This window comes from Pseudoliparis swirei, chromosome 7, assembly GCF_029220125.1.
Source record: "Pseudoliparis swirei isolate HS2019 ecotype Mariana Trench chromosome 7, NWPU_hadal_v1, whole genome shotgun sequence".
Taxonomy (NCBI): domain Eukaryota; kingdom Metazoa; phylum Chordata; class Actinopteri; order Perciformes; family Liparidae; genus Pseudoliparis; species Pseudoliparis swirei.
This window is the reverse complement of record NC_079394.1, coordinates 8,625,199-8,644,772: the sequence shown is the minus strand read 5'-3', so window position 1 is coordinate 8,644,772 and position 19,574 is coordinate 8,625,199. Positions and strand designations below refer to the sequence as shown.

The window sequence follows — 19,574 nt, the reverse complement described above, 5'->3', positions numbered from 1 at the left end:
CCAGTTGGTGGGCTAATAGAGAATGCTTTCCTGTGGGGCACCAAAGTGATTATGTTCAGGCGTTATGCGAGCTTAAGTAAAGCTGACACGCTGCTCCAGGACTACAGCCCACAGTGCGATCCACAGCAGCCCACGCAGAGACTCTGAAAAGGTCTTAACGGTATGGGAGATGCAGGGATGCTGCCACTGTCCTCCCACTGCTCTGCCGTCACGTGGGAAGCAGGAGTTAAGTCTTTTATTAGAAGTGGCAGGCGTTGTCTCCAGTCACCTCGATAATTGCAGCACCACGTCCACTGTTGTAATCAATTGAGACAGCTGCTGCTGCGGCGTTCAAGTCCATCAGGCAGGCGTGTCATGCTAATTAATGAAAGGATAAGGCGAGTGCTTGCACGATTTCACAAATAACTCCTGAAGGCTCCCCTTATTTTCAACATAAAATTAATTCTTGGAGTTCAGGTCTCCCCTCTCCCCTCCCCTTTACTTGCCTGTTGGTTATCTGTCCCCAGCGGCCTTAGGTTAAGAATGGTCACCAGGGTCGGTGATGGGTCAGTGACAGTGAAAGGGGTCAAATTCCTGACTGGCAGGGTGGGCCGTGTCAGAGGAGCCATTAGACTTGAGCTTTTCTATCCAAAGAGCCAAGATGTCCACCCTTTTATTTAGGAGAGCCCAGTGGCACTGACCTTAGATGACCCAGCTGTGTTCATGAGAGGTTGAGTCTGATGGCAGTCACAGAACACATGAGCTCTGCTGGAACCAACACGGCCGGGGGATGGGCCCCGATGGAGATTCAGAGAGAGGAACAGTGAATTGTGAGTGTGGAGACGTCTTGCTTTTCACCAGCACATCATACCCAGGGCTGAATGATGGTTTCACAATGCTTTTAGAGGACCACAGGACCTCAAATGACACATTCAACATTCAGAGCTCTGTTATTCCCTCGCCCTTTCCTTTCCATTTTAAAGATGTGCTCAACGTTATTTGCCTCCCTTTCACAACACTGCCCCGGGTGCCATGAGAGGTGAATGTGTGCATATGTGTCCTGCACCATATGGCCGGTGTTTGAATTGGGATCCAATATGCACAGGAAAAACTGATTTATCCCGCAGCTTGAGCTGCCAGCTCTCTGAAATGAACATTAGGTTCTCAATTTATGCCTGGGCTTTGACTGTAAACGTGTTGCAGCTTAACACCCATCCCCATTCTGCTGCCATCCACTCCTTTTGTCAGCTGCGGCAAAGATACAGAGAGAAATAATTGAAACGTGCCAGCTGTCCCCACTCTTTAGCTATCTTGGCCAGTTTTTTCCTCGTCCACTCCCCCATTAACATCTCTGAGTGATTTGCAAAAACGTCGCCTTGGCTCCCCTCGTTACCAGCTTGGAGATGCTTGAGGCAGATTAAATAGTGTGAGGGAAAAGCAAGCCATTGCAAATTTCTCCTATGATTTTATTATTCGCACAATGATTCAACACTGCTCAGCCCTTCTGTTCCTTTCATACAATATAATGTTGTTGAAATCACCCCACCTTTTTTTTAATGACAGAATACCTAGCAGCAATGAAGTGTTGATTGGCAAGACTGCGGTTTCCTGCCTTCTGCCAGTATCTGTTCAAGCCATCTTCCACAGTCACTCACTCGTGAGCTGAGCCTTGTCTCTGTGCAGATTGCTTGTCTAGAGAGGTACAAAAACCAAATCATTGTGAGCTCAACCGTCAAGAGATGCAGAATATTCTGTCAACCAGAGCCAGCTGGAGACGGATCAAGTCAGCGTGCATTCTCACATACCTTCTGCATCCTCCAACGTCTTTCAGCCGATATGCAGCTTTATTTAAATATCTGTCTGTTCATGTCCTTATTTTATCAGTGCCTTTACTGTGTATGCCTTAGCAAAGCCATGATGGGAGTGAGCCGCAGTGTTTGCCTACTATGAGAGAACACCCAGTGGCCTCAAGCTTCTCTTAGCCCCTGACCCCCCCTTGTCATAGAAAGAATTTGCATAAGGCTTTTTGCATACAGGTTCTATTTTCCTGGCATTTGTATATACTGGCACCGTGGCATGGTGAGCAGGTAATTTATGTAAGACACTTATTTGCATTCACAGCATAAGTTTGCTGAGAGTTGCAGTTGGAGGCCGAATGAGAATCTTCCCTCGGGCGCTTGTCTCATTCATGAGGTCGTGGGGCCCATTTGCAGGTAGCCAGGTGTGTATTTGAAAAAAAAAGTGGTTAAACAAAACTCTTTCGAGGGAATGCTTTTGAAAGGCGACAATTTTGCAACTCATGTGTCAGACCATGCCGTAGAGGGATCTCCTGGTCACAGAGAGGAGCCCTGTTATCCTTCATTGAAGTCTGATGATGACGACACTCAGCCAGCTCAAGGCCATGCCAGACTGGTCCAAGCCATTCAAAGCTAGGCCATCTGGCTGCATAAAGGCCACATCGGACCAGATCGTTGCCAGCTCTCCAGATGTTCCACTGGGACAAACAGGGTCAGAAGTGAAGGATATCGAAGGCAGGAACAGCTGTGTAGCGACACTATTCAGCCCAGATTCCCTGCTGGAAGCATCAGTCATGACCAGCGATATCCCCGTTAGCCGTCTGCTACCGTAGGCGTAGTCCCCGTGTCCCTCCTTTCTCCACCACTCCAACCCCCAACCCTATATCACTGCAAACTCAGGCACGTGTGCAAAGGACAGGGCCCAATTCCCCCGAGTAAGCGGTGCCACAAGAACAACTATAAAAAGATCAATACTGGGATGAGATGTCATCTGGTGAGCAGACCTGCCAACACCCCCCTGGGAATGTCCCTGTCCCCCTGGTGCACTAACCCAGCTAACGGGAGAGTGTGAGGGGGGCCACCCCCCACCACCGGGCTGCCCTCCAACCTGCCTGACTCACTCACACCATCTGCTCAGGTTTGCGGGGCAGGGCTTCAGGACAGCACGTTTTTTTGTCCAGACACCCGTACGGCATTTGTTTCACATGGCTGCCTGTGGCTTGCCTACTGTTTTCCTCAGTATGTGATTGCAGGAAAAGGGAAGTGTGTTCCATGTCCTAAGGAAAGGAAAATAAAAACAAATGCAGAATTTGGCAGTTTGCTGAAATGCTTGAGACTCCAGTTGACAGTTGTGTGGACTTGCGGCAAGGGGATAGTGATTGTTGCATTTATCCCTTGGGTGACAAGTGTCAGAGAGGCCTTCCTGTCATCTTGTTAACACAGCGTATTAGTTTACACTCAAAATGACTGCAGCTGAAACAAAACGATGCAAAAGCAATCTATGTATTCACAGTCACAGTGTTTTCTATCATCAATTGTACTACTACTAGTCTTGAGAGCCTGGTTACAGCTAAAGAAGCTGTACCTGCAGTGTAATTGCTATCGCACTATAACTCTGCATTTATATTTAGCAGGAATATATCCCAGACTGTTGCTATCATTTTTGAAGCAAATAAGTCATTAAAATGATGTCCCCAGTATATATGGTCAGATTGTTCTCGCTTTGTGCTGTCCTTCGATGATATGAAGATACTGGGGCTTGTAATATGCCCACACTGAAAACTTTTTTTGTGTGCGTGTCTTCTGTTGTGCATGTGTGTGTGTGTGTGTGTGTGTGTGTATATGCTTGCAGAGGGATTTTAATGAGGGAAGGGTTGGTCCAGGCTGATACTTTTCTGCCTCCATTAGAGCCCATTAGAATCATCGTTAAGATAACCCGGCTGTGGCCCTGGCTTCCCAGCATTAGTATTAGAAACCCCTCTCCTAGTGGTCGTAGTGAGACTTCCTTCAGTCACGCTCGCATTGTGGCTGGGAGAGCAGGTTGCCACGGCAACATCACCCAACGGCGACATTTTGACTGGGTACTTGCTTCACAGCCCGTTTGTCTGTCTGTGCCCATCTCTCTCTTTGCCTTCAGTCTTGCTCTTTCTCTCTCGCTTGCAGGGACGAGAGCCTGACAGTTTAATTCAAATCCCAGACCCATATAAACCTGGGGGTCTATATACGGCTGGACCCCGGAATTCATTTGAAAATCGTGACACCTTAGCCAGCCCCAGTTCTCCTATAAAACGCAAAGAGCAAGGGAGGGTGCTTAACAAATAAAAAAATAAAAGCTCTGCCCCGCCTTTTTATTGGTCATTTTATGGGTGTTAGGATCCTTGAAAGATTAAGCAGGCTGTTAATAGGGACTGGATATTCCATTAGTGGGCTGCATGTAGAGTTCTCACTGGCTTGACAGCAGCTCCCGGCTCTTCTCATTTTTTGTTACCGTCGGGAGTGCCCATGGAGCTTTTTTTAATTGAGGCACTCGTAAGCCTTCTGACTGAAGTACTGCTGCATCTTGGCTGTAGATTAGAGCTGCTTAGAGAGCCTCATCTCCACCAGGCTGTCTTCTCTCTTTCTCGGTCACTTTCTTTCTTTATCAGTGTGAGAACACTTTCGTTCTCCGATTTTCTTTGCTTGTGATATTTCTGTGCTTAAAGCAAATTCCACCACTATTCGTTGTAGCTCTAGTTACCATCTCCTCAAACTCAATTTCACTTAGCTTTTCTTTTAACTCTGAGAGAGGTAGAGGATAATGCATTTTCTTTTTCATTAAGAATTATAAGTGCTTTGAGGTTCTATGTTTGTAAAAGGTGTCGAAATGCTGGATTTTCTGACACTTTCATTTTCCTGCTACAATAGCATATAATTACAGTCATTAAATTGCAACAGCCTAAGTATGAAAAGCCGTTGTTCAGTGGAATGCTGATTATAAAAGCTTCTTGTCTATCGAAAAGACCCCTGATGAATGGTAAAGACAAAGTGGTCGGGTTCAGAGTGCTTTGCTGTGGTTTCCTAAATCCCCTGCAAGATCAGGGAGGGGGGGTAGAATGGCGTAGTGGCAGAAAGGCCAAAATAAAAGGCCACGATCTCTCCTCACAGCACAATTGAAACATAATTATTTCATGCCAGATTGTGTGCTCAGCAAAGCCTTGAATAGGGGCCGACATTTAACTTTAATTAGCTGTGATTTATTCATACTGACTCGATCGCGGGAAGAAATTGGATTATCTGATTATAGTCGAGCATGAAAATGACCTGATTAAGCACTTAATGTAACCTAGGGAGAAGAGAACAAGAGGAACATTGGTCCGAAGATGTTTGGACAGCATTATATAGAAATAAATAGAGTTTTATCATGTATATTCTCTGAATACACACAGTAGTAAATAACTATCATTGTTTATCTGTATTCTAATTGTGGCATCAGAAACAGGGGGGTGTGCCCTGATGGAGATCCCGAGAGAAGAACAGTGAATTGTAGCTTCACATCAGACATCGGCAATACATAATCAACACCAATGAACTTTGTCAGATTGGAGTTTACAAATGTTCTCATTACATTTTGCTGTTTCTTGTCTTCTCAGGTGTGCCAACGAATGACTGTCCAGAGTCCAAGACTTGTAGCTCCGCCAAAGTATCAGGGCTCCAGCGCAGCCAGGAGCAGAGCAACAGGGAGGTGCCCTTCAGGCCTCCTGTGCCCAGCCCCACCCCAGCTTCGGCGCCTACGGGCTCCCCTGCCCCCGCTGCAGCGGCGGCCCCCCCAGAACCCCCTAGGTCGTGCCTCCCTACCCCGCCTCCTCTCAGTGTCAAAAAAGAGCACCGCCCTCTGGCCCATATCCCTACCCCTCCCCTGTTGAGGGCGCCACCCCACCCTCACCCCCACACCCACCCCCAGTCTCACCCTCACCATCACACCCACCCCCACACCCACCCTCACCACCCTCACCCTCCTCACCCACACTTGCACCAGGAGGCCTGTGTTCATCTGCCCCCACAGCACCACGCACGGCCAGTAATCAGCCACCAGGTGCATCACCCGCTGCAGTACAACAGTCTCCACGACATCAGGTACGTTGTTACATGGATACGTGTTGTTACAGGTGCAGAGATGTACAAGACAAGAGGCATTTGTGCTTATTTCGAAATGTAAAATGTAAACCAGCCAACAACAAAATCAGCAGCATTTCGACCTTAGTTGGTCAGCTGAAATCTGTCTTTGTAAAATCACTAGAAGTCTCAGTAGGGCCCGATCCCGATCTCCACACTCAAAGACTTTTAGACTTTGATGCACATTCACGCAAGGTCCGTGAGGATTTCGGGCTGTCGAACGGTCAAATCCTTGAGTGTTTGAGGACTCTCTTGCAGACATTTCGAGCCCATTATGAACCCTTTCCGTAAGTCTGTATTTCTGCTGACTTTGCTCGAGAGAGAGAGAGTAAGCCAAAATTCATAGCAATGTGACATTGAACACAGGGTTACAAGGGGAAAAAAAGGTAAACAGAGAGGACGGCACATGGGTGTTCACCCCGGCGTATTACATTTACAAAAAGACATTAGGGATTAAAGGTGGTGCATGCAAACACGTGCAAGCAGATACTATATTACACATTTGGTTTATTCATTCACCATTTATTTTCATTTTGTTATTAAAGCTGACAAAAACAAGTACATAGATTATTTGACAAATAACTGTTATCTTGCAAGTCAAAAGCCTGGAAGATGTTTAAATCAGGGAGTAAAAAATATAAAATAAATACCTACAATTGTAAATATCAAGATATGACATTCTCATGGTAACATAATATGTCGCTGCAAAGTGCTGTCACATTTGCATTTACACTATTTCAAGCCCTCACATTCTCTCACTCGCAACCATTTAACAGGTGACATCAGAAAAGTCCCTGAGGGTTCAGGTTTTAAAGCTTTAGGGGGGAATTGGGATTGGACCAATGAAATTCTGTATCCAGGAAGCTGTGTTCACTTTCACTGTTTCACCTTTTTTTTTACCTCATCATGGTGTTGGATCAAAAGCACTGCCACTCTCCTTTATTTTGTTCCCGTCAGTCTAGTGGGGCAATAAATAAACTGCATCAATTTCCAAGACTATAATGTATTTCTCCCTTTGTCTCCCATTACATCTTTAGCCACAGAAGCAGTCCATTGGGTCTTCCCAAACAGCACTTGCCTCCATCCACTCACCACCACATCAGCGGGCTCCCATCTTCCGCCCCCGCCTTGCCTCTGTCCATAGATAACCTCTCTACCTCGCACTATTCCTCCCTACGGAGCCCGGCCCATCGCCATCCGGCCATGTTTGCAACCCCAGCCACACTGCCGCCACCACCTACCTTACCGACCAACAGTTTAGTGGTGCCTGGGCACCCCGCCGGCAACCCTTATCCAGGTAAAGCCACGCATCTCACATGGCTGGTAGAAGTCAGTCGCCTCACTGCAGACACAAAGGAGACATGTTGGCGTTAGAGGGTACTTTTTAGTCAAACAACTAACAAAGAGCTTCAAACATTGGTGGTATTTATTGTACCAATGTCTGACACTTTTTATTAGAGTTGTCCCAATTAAAGAAATGTCAGATTTTCTGTAAAGATCAAATGTTGCTGCATCTTTGAATATTGGTGTGTAATAGTTTGCGTACACACTCTGAACACAGGCTGTGTTACAGTTTCTATAGCGATGTGGCCATTTTATATTCCAGGCTGTGTTTTAGTTCAGTTGTACTAGACTTGACTGCACAGCTCGACTGCACTTATATTAGAATAACGGTTCTAAGAAAATAAAGTCTTAACTTGTGCATAGAATGCTACAGTACCAATGTATATTAACTTGAGAACTAGTCTTCAACCCGTATTAATGAGTTGATTACAAAATATAACAAGTCAAGTGTTCATATATGATTGGCTGATCTGGTAAGTGCCCATTTAGTACATATCTTTACTTATTTATCCTTTAATTCCTTAAAACTGTTTATCTAAACATATGTTCTATATCTCCAATGATAAATGTTATTTCCTCCTTTACTGATTTCCTAGAATAATGTCACTGAGCTGTTACAGCGACAGCGATACCTCTTTGCTAAAGAAAACATATTCTTAACAAGGCCTTGATTTTTTTGATCAAACAATTGCCTCCTATTTGCTGTCCAGATACCAGTTCCATGAAATCAGTTCCAATAGTTGTTTTTTTCAAAGTGCCTATGCAAAGTGAATAATAGATGATAATATTCCTTCATTATTCTGGCTGTAAATACTGTATCGAGAAGCAGTCCAGTTAGCGCCGCGGCTACAGATAACTTGAATAACCTCATCACTAATTAAACATATTTTGAAAGGGCTTTGCAAAAACATCACACTTGTACTGCACAAATAGATCAAAGCAATAGTCGGCGGCCTCCTCCGTAAGTCGCATGCTTTAATGTGCAGCCTTATTTTGGTCGAGAACATCGCACTTCCGTTTCTTTATCGTAGCTTCATATTTTTAGAAGTGAGTTAGAGGGATGAAGTCATCGTTTGAAGTCTTGGATGCTACCCTGGAAAATGTCAGCTAGCAACAAGGCAGTCATCACAGCTGGAGACATCTTCAAAATACAGAATGCAGCACATTAACTGTCACGTGTGGACATTTTTTTTCACTCAGCCAGTAATCTATTGCAACCTCAACAACAGCAGCGATGTTTTCCCTTGCCTACAGCATGTGATTCGTAACACATTTGATAATATCGACAACTTCTCCAAACATGCTTGTTCATGCTGCAATAGAAAGAAACAAATGTATCCAGCGATGATGGTTATCTCCAAAATATAAGATAAATACACCAGCTGTGCATTAAGTGGGCAAAGGTGTGTGTGTGTGTGTTTTCTGCTGGGATGACTCTTGGTTCTCTCTTGTCTTTAGATACCAGCCTGTTGATATCATTCAACCAACCAATCATGTATTGCCAGCCTCATTCGGGGATTCTGATTGGCACATTGTCACAGGCAACTCTCTTACCACCACCAATGAGTCCCCACGTAGAAAACCCTCACAGCATGAGCTGGAGAAACAGAGAATGCCAGGTGACTATTTTCTTTTCTCTTCTCCTCTTGTTGTGAAGACTGACTGGGCGCCCGTGCCTTTTTTTTCTTCTTATCCCCACCCCCCTTCCCACCCCCACCCCCACCCTTATTATTTTATTTTTTTGGGTTTTCCTCGCTCTCCTTTCTTACAGAGCATGGCCTCCTGAGGCAGGAGCTGAACAACCGCTTCCTGGTTCAGAGTTCAGAGCGGGGCCGGGGGCCGTCCGCCTCACCACTGGCCCCCGTTTCGCTCCGGAGGGCCGAGTTTCACCAACACCAGCACATGCACCAGCACCAACACACCCACCAGCACACCTTTACGCCCTTTCCCGCCAGTCTGCCCCCGGCCGCCATCCTCACCCCGCCCACCGCACCCCCCATGGTGCGTACCCAAGCCAGAAATGTGAGGATAAGTAAAACAGAAACAGAAAAAGAAAAGCTCCCGTTACTGCCAACCCCAATTGTCACCCCTACCAATCTCCTTTTCAATCAATCCTTCCCTTTTTTTCTCCAAATACATCCCGTAGCTGTAGAAACCCCTCCCGTAAAATTAAAATTAACACTGATTCAGTTTGAATGTTCCTTTTTTGATTTTGACTCGGGGCCGATAAGAAGCTGGGAGCATCACATCTGTTCGACTTCAAACAGGACAACTGTTGGGCAGATGTAGCCCACCGGCTTCCACTTTCCTTAACATACACACTAGCACATCTTCTGGCTCGACTACATGCGGGTTAGTTGCTGCTCAGGTTGGCACATAAGTATTATATATGTAATGCTTTGCAACTACTTTATCCATAATGGAATTAGAAACATTCACAGAGTACATCACTTTTCATAGTGGCTATGTTCTGACTCATGGCCTGTCTGCCAAACCACTGTTACAAAATTGTATTTAAATGAGTCACCTCATTTAAACGTTGACATAGATTTTGCAGTTCAGTGTTTGCCAAGGATCAAAAAGGGGTAATGCCTGAAGGCAGGCTTTTCAAAGTTTGCATATGGATGTGTTTTAAATTGTTTTGAATGTTTTTATTTGCCTACTCCCACAAGGAGCAGAACAGGCGCAGTCAAACAGATCTGTGTGTTTGTGTGAATGCATTCCTGCAGAATTTTATACTTGTGTGAAAGTTTCTTGCCACGTATTGTGTGTGTGTGTGTGTGTGTGTGTGTGTGTGTGTGTGTGTGTGTGTGTGTGTGTGTGTGTGTGTGTGTGTGTGTGTGTGTGTGTGTGTGTGTGTGTGTGTGTGTGTGTGTGTGTGTGTGTGTGTGTGTGTGTGTGTGTGTGTGTGTGTGTGTGTGTGTGTGTGTGTGTGTGTGTGTGTGCGCGACGTACAAAAATTCAAAGGCTTTGCAGTTGATCAAATGACCTCATTGTGGATGAAAGGGAGATGACATCATTGCAGAACTATTTTGATAATGTTTGTAATTGCTTCCATGCTTTGACTGCCATCAAGTCTGGGAGGAAGGGGAGGGGGGTCAAATAATGGCAGCTCTCAGATTAGTACAGGGGGAAAAAGGTTATGACTATTCATCCATCATTTTAAATGCACAGCAGTCTCTGACAGTCGATTCAGACGGACCTCCATTTGTAGCTTTTTGGCATTAGTCTAATAGATCTAATCCATCATGTCATGACCCCTGATTAAGAGCCTGTGGTCCCATTAAGGCCCCTCTGCAAGATTACCCCCATCCTGTTCATTAGAAATCAAAGCTCTAGTATTTATGGCACAGTCTCAGATAAGTATAGAGACCGTTTAGACCGTTATTCAGCCAACACACATGCACCTTATCTGGTCTGCTGTTCATTCCTTACTTAATATGAATGATATACATTACACAGTCCTCTATTTCGAGATGAAAAGGCCTATTTTTCTCATCTCATTAATGCTGGTATTATGTAGCACATGATGTACATACCTCCCATCCCCCATCTCTTATTGTGTTGGAACGATGAATTTCAGACATTATGCCATTAATGTCTCCTGCTGTTTTTTCCTTTTAATTGAAACTGTGTTGTTACTTAACTCTTGCCTTTTCCCCTCCATTCCTCTCCTCAGTAATAATGCTATTTTCCTTCTCTCTGCTGTTTGAGTAGATTGGCTGTTGTAATGATGGTGTTGTGTTTTTTTTTTTTACTGTATTGCCATGAAAAGGCAAACCAAGTGTGGCCCAGTTGTGCGTCTCTCGCTCTCTCGCTCTCTCTCGCTATCTCACACTATCTCTCTTTTCTCCTGCTCTCTAGACGCTCCATGTCATTTCAGCTATGTAACAGTGCTTGGCTAATGGCTGTAATTAATGAAATTATGAAGCCTCTATTTTTGTTTATTGTTAAACAGCTGGCTTGCCAAAAGGCTGCACTGAGTGTCTTTCCTACCCTTCTCCTGCCATGTCTTTGGACAAGCAATATCCTTAATTGTTATAAGATGAAATATTAAACTTTAATTAGCCAAAGCTGTTTACTATAAAACTGTGACAGGCAACATAAATTACAAGTGCAAGTTTTTTTTACGAGATCGTAAAACGGCCAAAATCCCTCTGACAGTGTCCGACATTAAACAGGCCGCGCTTTCTGAACTGAGCTGTTTAATGAGCTCGGAAGCTGGCTCGGCGTTTCCTCTCAGTAGGCTGCCTGTCTTTGATTCGGGCCCATTATCGCCCACAAACAGGGCCGCCACTGCAGCCATTTTGTGTGCCGATGTGAATGGCCCTGCTTCACCAGCGGGCCCCTTTCTCCACACGCACACACAGAAACATTGATTCATACCCACTCATTTTCCTGTTTTATGTAAACCCAAAACATATGCCTGCCAAGAGAGCTTTATGAAAACACTCGCAAAAAGTACCTGCAAATGGTTTGTGTATTTGCGGAATAGGAATAAGTTACTCTCGGTTGTAATTATCCTGTTTCGGAATAGAGAGCCAGTATTGGCTTGTGAACGGACATATAAAGTCCCCATTCATACATTGGGCAATATTCTCCGTGCTCTCCCTCCCTCCTTCCCTCTATTGCTTCTCATCTTACCGACTAGATTCCCATGTGTTTAGGACATGATCGGAATCTTTTATTCATAAAACAACCTAGTTTTTATAGGGCAAATTCCAATTGAGATTATTCGGCCGCTGAAAAGGATTCCTCTAATTAATTCAGCGTCTCGAGGCTGTATCAGTTTCAAGCTGATCTGTCCTGAATTATCTCCCATTGCAAACACACGTATATTCTTTCCACGATTTGATGTACAGAGAATTGGTGTAAACTATAAACTATTGTAAAAAGTTTCTAGTTTTCTAATACCCAAAACAAGCTGTGTGTCTCGACACACTCCCCTCCCATATAGACCATCGGCTGGTTCCATAGCAGTCAACGGCAATTTGATTCACATTTTTACAAATGTTCCAGTGAATAGAAACTACTGGTCTGCTTTTAAAATGGTCTGATTCGCCAAGCTGGGCCTCCAGGCCCAACCTCTGTATGCTCAATTGCAAATTCATGCCGGCTGCCTTCATCTTGGCAGTGTGCTCGAGTGGTTGTATTGTCAGTAATATAACTGCCTATCTGACCATGCCATTTAAGTGACCAGTGACCATGACCAGTGCAAGCCAGCTGCTTTACTCTAGGGCTTATTATTCTGGACCAAGACCCTGCTTATTACCAGTTACGGATGTTGATCATGTGTTTTGTTTTTTGGATGTAAAAATATTTATTTTTAAGAAGGCTTTTACATGATGGATTTTGATCAAATATATCATAGTGTGTCCTAATTATTTTTCTCCTATTCATTTCAGTTCGACAAATACGCCCCCAAAATGGACAATCCCTTTATCAGACATTCAAACGTGAGTTTGGTATTGTCATTTGAAATTAAATGTGTTACTTGCATTTGGAAAATTCAATATTTGACATATTTGAATTGCGCCGTGAGAGCATTGATTGTGGCCTTTTGTGAGCACCTGTATGATTTTGCTTTGTTTCTTTTTGTATCTCCCATCCTCCTCTTTTTTCCCCAGTTCTTCCCCTCCTACCCCCCCACCATGCCAGGCATGCCCCCGCTACTCCCACACTCGGGACCCTTCAGCTCGCTGCAAGGAGCCTTCCAGCCCAAGGTCAGCCCACGATCGGCAAACATACAGAGAATTTAAGGAAGCATGCACTCAAAAGAAATCACACAAGCTTGTGTACAATTGAAACAATACTTTTAAATGTTAGTCATTCTGTTTTGACATGCCTTTACTTTTTTAGTCTTCATAAAAAAACATGCACATTTAAAGTGAGATTTTGTGTTAAAAAATGTTTTTGCTATTCTCTAGTGTATGTAAAGAGTACTTTGTTCAACATCACGAAAGCAACTAATTTAGTAAACAGAAACATTGTGCGGTTTTTGGTTGGAATGATAACTCCATATGATTTGCATACGTCATAAATTAGATATCCTGAAATACATTGAAGCAATAACAAGTAAAGAAAACTAGACTGTCTGTCGTTGGTGAGAAAAGCAGAAGAGCTTTGTACACTGAAGAGTTAAAACAGGATTTTACTAATCCTCCCCCCATCCTATTAAAGTCCATATAATACTCAGGCTTGACTGGACCTGATCCAGAGTCAGAACTGTGCGAGCCGTGGCAGGCCGTGCCAAAGATGAGAAAGAAATGATGTGTGTCTATTTAGGAGAGCAAAGGAGAGAAGATTCGGGGGCGGTGGGGATGCGAGGGACGGGGATAAGTAGGAGGGTGGGAGCCTGTCTGGCAGATGCCCAGCGGCTGTGACCCGGTGTAAACCACCAATCCAAGCTGGCCTAAATCCACTAGCCCTATTCCCAGGGGGCTCTTTCATGGGGGGGGGGGGGGGGTCTTTTGTTGAAGGCCCCTCCAGATGGTTCAAGGAACAGTCCAAAGCCCCTGCTAAGTATTCTTGGAGAGGAGTTTGTGGGGGGGTCTTGGGATGTGTGTTTGTTTGTGGGGTCTGGGGACCCCGGTCACCCTGCAGGATCTCCCTATCCCTAATGTAGGGATGGATTAATGAAGCTGATCTCGGCACTTAGAGAGGAGAGATCAGATATGTGTTACTCTGGCACGGCTGGAGCTTCATCACATTTTTATCTAGTGGCGTCAGCCATACAGTAGCAGTCAGTGAGGATTAGTGAGATAAAGTGCTGCTGAAGGAGGATATAAAGTAAGAGTGATGCTATTATCGCTAACTAGCGGATCCTCCAGGGGTTTTAAAACCGAGCGTCTCATGTTTCCATGCCCCGGACATCAACATTGAATTGTACTATATCTGAGTTGTAAGAGAGGACATTGAGATAGTGGGCGTGAAACACGTGATTGAAATAGTTACCGATATGTATTATGCAACATATCAAATTAATATAAAATAAATGCATGCCTTTTTATGTTAAAGATGCTCATCATAAACCTAATATGACCTCATATAACAATATTGAGCATCATTTTATGAGGCTTAAGTGTTGTGTATGCCGTATAATACAGTAAGTAAGACATTCAGTTTTCTCTGATCTATAAATGTTTCAACTATCCTCGATCTGGTTGATCACCATTTATCTCTTTCCTTTTGTCTCTCTCTCTGTAGTCATCTAATTCCATTGACGTTGGGGGACGTCCTGGAGTACCTCACACACTCCTACAGAAGGATCCCCGGGTAAGCATCAGGCCGATAGCATCCCAAACCAGTCTGCTCTTCCTCTGTGTCTTTTGGTAAAAGCCAGACGTGCCGTACATACAGGATGTGTCTCAGAGAAATGTGAATGCATTCATACACGGTGCTTGAAAGAGGGAATGAACAGTCCCCAGTCCCAGTGTAAATCCAGGGTCTGTGCACTGCGATTTGTCAGCCAGCAGAACTGCACATTTGAGCTATTTATCTTTGTTGTTGATGATATTGATTGTCCGTTTGTCCATACAGATAACAGATCCATTCAGGACATCTGTTAGGGTGAGTGGTCGCCCTGTCCATGTTTTGTAAAATGTTTCATCTCTCTGGCCAGGCCACAAAGTCTAAAACTGCAAATTATTCAGCAACTCCTGATCAAGATAAATCAGGGTATTGGCTGAATTTAATGATAGCTTTGAGGTCTCTATTGAGCTAAAGTCAGGGTTAGATTTTCTTAATCCGTTGCCTGGTTGAACATTCTGAGGAGTTCCCACTTTGTAGTTTGGCCAGAAAATCTCAATGCCAGAATCCATTTTTAGCTCCCTCTAGCAAAGCCAGCAGGCTAACCTCAGTTTCTCTCAAAAATTTTAGAAACCTGGCAAGTGGTGCGCAGTGCATGTCCAGATCGCATGGCAGATCTACCACCACCAGCAGAAAATGAAGGTGCGTGAGATGGATAATGATGTTTTTCAGGAATCTTGCTGTCATGTAAAACCAGATGCAGTATATTGGTAATGGAATAAATAGGGCTGATCATGTCATAGTTGGATCTTTACCTGTAAAATAATCTATAATCGTATTATTGGATTCAGAACAACCATCTGGGTGGAAAAGGCAGGTTTTTTTTTTTTTTTAAAGGAACAGAATCCTGTAAAAGCTAATACCAATACAGAAATGGTGTATCCTCTTGTTATTTGTTCTCCTAGTCTTCATCACATATTGTCAGATATTAAGTTAAAAGGTTACACTTTCAAAGCAGACGTAAAGGCTCTGCACATGGCTCACTCCACCTTAAGAGAAAGATCATGAACTGCCACGTTTAAAGCACTCAGTGACAGAATTAGTAGTCAAAGTAATAGTTGTGTTGACAATTTGAACACAGAAAATGCTTGTGTGGAAATACTTCTCTCGCTGACAGAGGGTGGTGTGGCCTTGCCATGGAGATCCTCTGCTAATGCCTCATGCCCAGTGGTGTCCTTCTCGGGCTTTGAACCCCCGTTACCAAAGATTTAGTGTCCCTAATCAGCTTACATATATTTGTTATAACACAGTTGGCCAGAATTGGAGACATGGAGCCATTGTTGATATATCTGTCTTCCTCTGATCTCTCACCCAGTGTAGCCGAGGATAAATCCCTCGCTGTATGAAATGTATGGTACTGTAGTCTACCAACCTAATTTTACTTTTTCTCTGTCTCCTTTTCTCTGCCTCTCTCGATTATAGCAAATGCAGCTGGATCCTCACAAACTAGACATGAATGGGAAGCTGGACCTGTTCAGTCGACCCCAAGCTCCAGGAGTCTTCCCAGGGTTTCCGTACACTCATGACCTAGCACGACCCCTCTTCTCTCCCACAGGTCAGTCGGGTCTCCCAGTACCCAATGCAGGGTGATGAACTGCATCTTACAACACAAATTATTCAAAACACTGAAATTATCCCGCATGGTCAAAGCCTTCCAGCAACAATTGTGTCTTTATGCAAATGAGCATTTATAGCCGCATTTCGAAATGTTTCCTTCACCGCTGTAATAAAAAAGGCATCGTTTATTTTGCTCCTCTCATGTTATGTTCACTTAATTACAGGGCCTTTGTTGCCAATGTTTTGCCAGTAAAGGGAGTCAGATATGCCCATGAATATGGATGACTCTCGGTGAGGTAATTGACTGATTTTTCCTGCGTTAGAGGGCAACAGAGAGGCGAATGGCCTTTGACTGGTAATTATGCAGCGATGTGTCAGAGGCACTGTGGTAATTGGTTCTTTCATTAACAATTCATAGAATATGGCTGATGGTAACCATGTTTTGTGAAAGAGGCCAGCTTGTTGAACAGTCAGAAACTGATCTCAATAAGCAGCCATAGACTCACACGCTGACACACAACAGCTGCAATAAAAGTAAAATGTCAATGGCTAATTTGCTCAACGGCATTACTCAGCCACCTTCGAATTCCTCTACATTAGATGTATATTCAACAGGTTTGTGAATATAACAAAGATTTTATTATGAACTCACATTTACATATATAGTCCTGGCTAGATAGGGGTCAGAATTGTGATTGTTTTTGAAGGATAATCATTTTGGTTTTCCTCTGCATGGCTAGTTTAAATGTATAATTGTCTGATTGGATAACAATGACAGCGTTATATCCTCTCGGCTCTGATAGGCTCTGGTCACCCCGCTCCCTCTCCATATGGCCACGTCCCCCACCCTAGCGGCTTCCTGCCTCCTAGCCATTTGGCAGGTAAGTGTAAGTAACCCCATGTTCAAATCTTTTTAATACACTGACATCCTCTTTCTCTCCGTCTCTCCCTCACTCATTCACTCTCTCTCTCTCTCTTTTCACTCATGTTTAAAACACATTACAAGCCACCAGGGTGTCATTCGCAGCCTAGATATTTCTTGTGTTGATCTTGGGTTCATTTTAGGGTTAATATGGTGTCCAGTTGGCCACTGAAGTCAGTTGCGGCAGTTCTTGAGCCAACTCGAGGTTCATGGTAATGGAGAGTGAAGCCATCATATAATTAGACAGTATGATTCATAACAGTCTTAAAGAACTCTGCTCTGGGTCATTAAAAAGAGGTTGCTAGCCTAGTATTCAGTCTCACTGGTACAAACTATATGCAGTGCAACAACATTTACACCATGTTCTATATACTTGATAAGTAATTCAAGTAATGGAAGGTAGTTAATGATTCTGGATTTATTTGTGCATTCTTTTCTTTTTTTTGCATGAATTTATTTTCCACAATTGTATCTAAGACACGGTTGTGGTTCAGTGACAAGTGGATTTCATGGAATAAGCCCTCAAGTCGATCCATGTTGTGCTTATAAATACATGGAGCACTGAGGAGGAAGATTTAGCGAACAACAATTTTCCTGACAGGGAAATTCATGCGTGAGGCCGAGGAGGTTTCTTCATTGTTGTCTTTTCTAATATATTAACAAGTCCCAGAGCGGAAATCCTTAAAACCCTAATCTGTTGATGAGTCCTGGATTTCCTGATGGATTTTTGGTGAATTAAAATGTGACTGCAAATTATCAGTTGATGAATGTTGTTCCTTTCTCAGGGTACATGTTTGTCTTATTCCTTTACATTTGGAGGCTCTAGTCTGCGTCAGTGGAGCCCATCAGACACCGATTCTCCATTTAAATCATTGTGCTCTGTCAAACCTAATTTGTACAGCTTCTAATTCCCCTGTCCTAGCACTATTGTCTATTTTCAGCTCAGCTCCAACAATTAATTTCACCATCCAGCATGTTCCTCTAATAGCACCCCAGCAAGGTCAGGGACACCCCACTCCAGTTAGAGGCAGTGACTCCAGCATCAAGGCAACCTGGCCACTGCAGGAGCACCAGGCAGAGAGCTAGGGTGGCAGCGCTAAAAAAACAGAGCTCGCTTGTAAGAGAAAAGCTGAGTGGAACGGGTTGGTGTTGGGGGTGAGCACCACCAGCCAACCCCCGCCCCCCCTCCTTTTGCTAATCCCTGTTTGGCATTTTACAGATCCTTTCAGTCGCTCCAGTTCCTATGGCGGCCTCGGCAACCTTTCAAGCTGTGCCTTCGGAGGATTAGGCAACCCTTCGCTTGGTAAGCGCTGGCCCCCTCTCCTCCACCGCTCCCCCTTTCAATCTGGCCATCGCGGCCAGTAACAGAACAGAGCAGGACAGCGTTAGACCACAGGGAGAGTCAGGAGGGGAGGAAAGAAAATCAAGACACTTAGCTCTAGTTTCTGTGTCAAAACAGCTCTCGCTCAGGGAGGCCCAACAAGGCAACACAACACACCACAGCAAACCTCCTCCCCGCCTCCACTTCATCCACCAGCCATGTCCCCAACAGTCTGGCTTTAATCTGGCTGTGCTGCTGCCAACAGATACTCTCAGGTCCGCTGTTTGGTGGCAGTTCATCTATTAATTATTTGACACGCCCCTTCTGCACCACCATGGAGGGCTTTCTCTATCCCCTCTGCACCATTCTCTCTCTGCCTTTCTTTCTTTCTCTCTGCTAATTTTGTGTGCCAAATCGGTCACCCTGTTGTGAAAATGGATGTGATTGGAATAGACATGCTGTGGAATGCTAAGGTCTCCCTTGGATTTTCACAGCCCTCAACTCCAGAGGGCAAGTGAGTCTCCCCTGTTCATCCAGTGCAAAAAGAAGGGGTGAAAAGCTCTTTAGCCCAAAAGAAAATGATAATTTTTTTTCTTTGGTGGGGGAAGCCATTAACCTCTACCTTTTTCAAACAGCTTCATTGAGAGAACCTCCAGAGACAAAGACAAAAGCAGCTTTTGTTGTCAAGTCTTTCTCATCTCATGTGTCCTCAAGAAGGTTTTGTGCCCAATTAACTTACAGTGGCTCCCACATCTGTGCCCCCCTTCTCTCCAGGGTCCAACAGCATGTTTGGCACCAAGGAGGGGCCAGGAGGACTGCCCACGTTTGGCAGCCCCCACCACGACACCTGGAACAGACTTCGACGCACCCCGCCATCTTTCCCCACCCCGCCACAGTGGCCCAAAACCGGAGACGCTGAGCGAAGCAGCTCAGCCAACATACATGAGAGAGAACGAGAAAGAGAAAGAGAAAAAGAGAAAAGAGACTCGTCCACCGGGAAGGAGGAGAAGGATAAAGACAGGTGAGTTTGAGGCAGATGCAACTTTTGCTCTTTTTTTTAGTTTTTATGTATTTTTGGAGATTATTAGATATAACTCAAATAAAATAATGCAATCATTTGATGACTATACATGTTTACTGACAATTGAACATTTAACCTTGGACCTCCCTTCACTGTATTGCTTTAAGTGATTCC

At 44.4% G+C, this 19,574-nt stretch overlaps 1 protein-coding gene across 8 annotated transcripts in view; it reads left to right on the top strand.

Moving 5' to 3' along the window:
- The window catches only part of fbrsl1 (fibrosin-like 1), a 263,354-nt gene that overhangs the window by 240,746 nt on the left and 3,034 nt on the right, over positions 1-19,574 (top strand). For 5 of the 8 annotated variants that reach the window (XM_056418085.1, XM_056418083.1, XM_056418090.1 and 2 more), the window contains 12 exons: positions 5,405-5,888; positions 6,965-7,224; positions 8,730-8,890; positions 12,677-12,727; positions 12,899-12,994; positions 14,478-14,546; positions 14,811-14,840; positions 15,150-15,221; positions 16,002-16,134; positions 16,940-17,023; positions 18,278-18,361; positions 19,154-19,400. In XM_056418085.1, the coding sequence (XP_056274060.1) occupies positions 5,405-5,888; positions 6,965-7,224; positions 8,730-8,890; positions 12,677-12,727; positions 12,899-12,994; positions 14,478-14,546; positions 14,811-14,840; positions 15,150-15,221; positions 16,002-16,134; positions 16,940-17,023; positions 18,278-18,361; positions 19,154-19,400 (1,771 nt within the window). The remainder of the gene's footprint in view (positions 1-5,404; positions 5,889-6,964; positions 7,225-8,729; positions 8,891-12,676; positions 12,728-12,898; positions 12,995-14,477; positions 14,547-14,810; positions 14,841-15,149; positions 15,222-16,001; positions 16,135-16,939; positions 17,024-18,277; positions 18,362-19,153; positions 19,401-19,574) is intronic. The other 3 variants (XM_056418084.1, XM_056418089.1, XM_056418088.1) reach the window with 3 other exon arrangements.